The sequence below is a fragment of the Gavialis gangeticus genome, unplaced genomic scaffold (genome assembly GCF_001723915.1).
Source record: "Gavialis gangeticus isolate Ggan-Ray unplaced genomic scaffold, GavGan_comp1, whole genome shotgun sequence".
Taxonomy (NCBI): domain Eukaryota; kingdom Metazoa; phylum Chordata; order Crocodylia; family Gavialidae; genus Gavialis; species Gavialis gangeticus.
The window spans coordinates 96,712,123-96,716,422 of record NW_017729032.1 but is presented as its reverse complement, the minus strand read 5'-3'; the positions used below and the strand labels follow the sequence as shown (position 1 = coordinate 96,716,422).

The 4,300-nt window shown below is 51.8% G+C and overlaps 2 protein-coding genes across 4 annotated transcripts in view; one reads left to right on the top strand and one right to left on the bottom strand.

Annotated features, from left to right (window-relative positions):
• UCHL3 (ubiquitin C-terminal hydrolase L3) overlaps window positions 1-4,070 on the bottom strand; it is a 91,569-nt gene extending 87,499 nt beyond the window's left edge. Inside the window, exons 1-2 of one of the 3 annotated variants that reach the window (XM_019524548.1) lie at window positions 3,988-4,070; window positions 3,859-3,870 (exon numbers count right to left, since the gene is read on the bottom strand). In XM_019524548.1, the coding sequence (XP_019380093.1) occupies window positions 3,859-3,870; window positions 3,988-4,029 (54 nt within the window). In that variant the 5' untranslated portion in view covers window positions 4,030-4,070. Of the gene's footprint in view, window positions 1-3,824; window positions 3,871-3,987 lie in introns of all 3 variants that reach the window. The other 2 variants (XM_019524549.1, XM_019524550.1) reach the window with 2 other exon arrangements.
• LOC109302758 (putative nuclease HARBI1) overlaps window positions 2,203-4,300 on the top strand; it is an 8,469-nt gene continuing 6,371 nt past the window's right edge. Inside the window, exon 1 of the mRNA XM_019524545.1 lies at window positions 2,203-2,213. The gene's annotated coding sequence lies outside the window, so the exon portion shown is untranslated. The remainder of the gene's footprint in view (window positions 2,214-4,300) is intronic.

The window sequence follows — 4,300 nt, the reverse complement described above, 5'->3', positions numbered from 1 at the left end:
AAAAAAAAAAAAAAAAAAACATTTTCTTACCATCTGCTCTCTTGTGTTAAATCAATTCAGAGTGTAAAGAACAAGATTACAAATGGGATGTGGAACAGGAAGGTCCTAGCGCTACTAAGTAGCTGTACTACTTTCTCCATCCCAGCCTAAAAATCGCACAGAAACCTGCTCATAGGGAGAAAGTCTGAAATTGTTGTGTGTAAATTCTATAAGATAAAGCCAAAATCCCGCAGTCTACAACCACGATATTTTCTGCATTTTCAGAACAAGTGGTACATTCAAAAGCTCGTCTGTGTCCAGTACTGTATTCAGTTTGGGGCCTCCACTATACAAAGGATGTGGAAAAGTTGGAGAGATTCCAGCGGAAGGCAATGAAAATGGTTAGGGAGCTGCAGCACATGACTTCTGAGAAGAGGCTGAGGGAACTGGGCTCATTTAGTTTGTAAAAGAGAAGACAGAGGGCATTTGACAGCAGCCTTCAAGCACCTGAAGGGAGGTTCCAAAGAGGATGGAGCCAGACTGTTCTCAGTGGTGGCAGATGACATAACAAGGAGCAATGGTCTCAAGTTGAAGCAAGAGAGGTTTAGGTTGGATATTAGGGAAAATTCTCTCACAAGGAGGTTGGTAAAGCATTGGAACAGGTTACCTAGAGAGATAGTGGAATCTCCATGCTTGGAGGTTTTTAAGTCCTGGCTTGACAAAGCCCTGGCTGGAATGATCTAGTTGGTGATGGTCCTGCTTTGAGCAGGGGTTAAACTAGATGGTCTCCTGAGGTCCCTTCCAACTTCAATTTTCCATGATTCTGACATGTTCTGTAACATTTTCTGAAAGCTTTTGAATTTACATCACAGAATACAGGCTTGTGTTTCAGATTTATAATACACTTCAAGGAACATTTTAAAATAAACTTTAACAAAAAGTCCTTTTCAAGTAAAAAGTACATATGCTTGTAGATTAGATCTACCCTGCTTATAACAAACAAAAATCCCATAACTGAGTTTAGAACAAAACTATATAGCTTAGCTATTTGAAACTCATGTTGAATCTCCTTGAAGGAAGGTCAAGTTTAGAGATATTCCCATTGCTTACGTGAAAGACGTTTTACAGAAAAATGGTTAAATTTTACTCCCCCCATCAAGCAAGCAAGCAAGTCAACACAACCTAGCATAGTTCTGATATTTAGAAAAGGAAATCAGCTTTCCCTCAGTTTTATTTAATGGCCAATTAAAGCTCAGTGGAGGCATCTACATATGTGCTTTACTGCAAAGTTTACCAATTAGCTCTTCAGCAAAGCATTACTGTTCACACGTGACAATGCACATGTAAACGGTGAGCAGGTCTGACTGGGTCACGAAGGTGCTACAGCATGGATGCTGCTTGCTAGCTAACCCTGCACTATAGGACCCTTGTGCCCCAGCCAGCTGCAGCACATTGAGCCAGAGCAGAGCAGCCCTGGGCTGACAGGCTGACCCCCTGGACCTCCTACCAGCTGGGGCAAAGCTACCCCAGCTTAATGTGCTGAGGTCCTGGATTCACTTGTAAACACTGTGCCGACGAGCAATAAACTCCGGTGCAAACTGTACCAGAATGTATTCAGGCACACTACGGGCATTTATACACATACTTTTTCAACTGAAAACACATACACTTCAGCTGAAAAACTATTTTTAATTAGGCTCTTGCACTTCACTGGAAGTGTTTGCATGAGAACTGCTGCATTATTCAAGTTAGCAAAACCAAAAGCTGAGAAAATGATCTGGTAATTACCTTCCCTGTCCTACATACTCTGAAGAATTCACCTCATGACTGATTACCATATTGTCTCATATACACACATCCAGTAAAACAATACGCACCTTGATTTTGAAAGGTAAAATAAAAGTGTCAAAGTTATGGCTGCATAAAGCCTGTTGGGCATTGTAGTAACATAACTTCCCCTTCTCCCTGATGACTGCCACATCATACCCCTTTCTGCATAGAGCAGGGACAGGCCTACTCTTCAGCTGATTCACTTTCCCTTTCCTGCTCAGCCAAAGACATTAAGTGAGGCGTTAAGTCAACTGCCTCCACCAGCTACCCGAGCAGTAACACTACTGCTGCTGCACTGGAGCAGGAATCAAAGCAGAAAGTCAGCTTCCCTTATTAATAATAGAGACACCCCAATTTGGGTCCTGATTTTGAGGAGGGGTGCATGTTTTACATGAGACTATAGGGTAATCTCTGAACCAGACCCCCATGCAAAGGAGGAAAGCCTGTTAAGAGTTCCAACACAATCATCTTGAGGGCAGGCAATATATTTCACAGAATAATTTAGTATTAACAACCCACTAGTTCTTAAAAAAAGTGATCCTCAGGGGTGGACCCAGAGAGGATACAATGATGTGGCTGCACCCCCAACCCCCTTTCTGGATTGAGGCACAGAGTGGGAGCTTCCAAGGATTCTTCTAAAGCCCTGAAGCAGGTGAAAATCCCTTGCCCCTTTCCCTGGCCTATCCCTGCCCCATCCCCACCCATCACTTGTCACTCCTCCTCTCCCTTTTGTCCCAGGGGCAGAAGCTCCAGAGCTGCTTTTGCCCTTCCCAGCCAGCTAGGCAGGGGGTAGGCTCAACTGGGGCTAGGGACAGAGGCATTAGCATAGTGGGAGAGTAGTTTCCCCCTCCCTGCCTGGTCCCCCGGCAGGGAAGCAGGCACAGGAAGGAGAAACTCCTTGCCTATTCCCACTGCCACTCCCCATCCCCAGCTCCTACGCAGCCTGAATGGGGTGGGGCACAAGCAGCGCTGGAGCATCACCACCTCTGGACAGCAGGAAAGGCAGCAGGCAAGGAATGGGACAGGTCTCTAGCACCCAGGAGAAGGGAGGGGAGATTTTCACCTGCTTTAGGGACATAAAATGCTTCCCAAGGCTCCTGGGGCACCTGCAACAGTGACAGGGAGCGGAGGGGAGGGGAAAGGAGGCTGGGAGCTGGTAGTGGTGGCTGCAGCCACCCCTACAGTGAATTTAGAGCAGGACTATACACCTGAGCCACCTAATTCACATCGAACCTCCTCAAAGGCAGCTTAAGACCCCAGCCAAGCCATCCTCTACACACCATAAGCTAAACTCTACTTATCCAATGGCTGTCAACCCTGACAACCCATAGCTAGCACCCTATCCTGCCACAGGTAAAGCCCAGGAACCAAAACAGTCAGTGTCCAGCTTCTGTGAAGCACTGACAATGTTCACTCTGGAGGCTTTGGGCAGTTGCAGAGGAAAGCAGAAACCCCCCAGCCTGTTCCAATCTGACCATGGGGCAAAACTCCTTCCTGACTCTGCAGAGAGAAACTGATGCAACCCTAAGCAGAGGGGCAAGCCCCAGTAACCAGGGATCTCCAGCTTTAAGTCCTAGCAGGAGCTGTAGCTCAGCCTTGGCTGCAGCCAACCTCAAACACCTCTAAGGGAGGTGTAACAGCACCCTGCCATGGAGCAGAAAGGGGGGCCACAACCAGCAGAGCTGCTTTTGCTCATCCCAGCCAGCCTGGGAAGAGCTGGACTCACCTGGGGCAGCAGCTTCCCCCTCCCTGCCCAGCCCCGGGGGGGAAGCAGCGCAGGACCACCTTGCTCACTGCCACTCCCCACCGCAGCCGGGCTGGGTGTTCACCCCGCCCAGCCGGGCTGCGTCCAGCAGAGCCCAGAGGCGTGGGAGCGCCCGGAGCGGACGCAGCAACTGCTGAAGACGAGCAGCGCCCGCCCAGGCTCCGGCACAGCCCGACGGCGCAGGGAGGCGGCCGGGCCCAACCTGAGTCCCGCGCTCCGGCCGAAGCAGCCCCCGGCGGCGCCCCGTTACCTGCAGCGGCGGGCGGGGGGGCGCGGGTCCTCACCTGGTTCGTGACCTGCAAGAAACACAGAGCGATACCGTCTCAGCCTCAGCCATGGCCCCCCTCTCCCCCCCGGGGTCCCCCGCGACGTCACCGCCCCCCTCCCAGCGCGCGGCCCCGGTGGTGACGCACGTCGGGGTTGGCCTCCAGCGGCAGCCACCGATGCGGCTCCATGCTGCGCTCGCTGCTGCGCGCGGCCACTGCGCGCCGCCCCGCGACCCAGGACCGCACCACGACGTGCGGGGGTAGGGAGGGGCGGGGATTCCCTATTCCCAACCGCCTCCTGCCTTCACCCCACCCTCTCCGGAGCCGCGACTGGGGACTCTGTTTTGGTGGGTGCGGGAGCAGCCCTGGGCAGGTGGGCTGGGGGTGGGAGCGCAGCGACTCCCCCCCACATCCCACAGCACATGGACTCTCCCGGGGGCAGGGGGCGGGCCGACGGCCG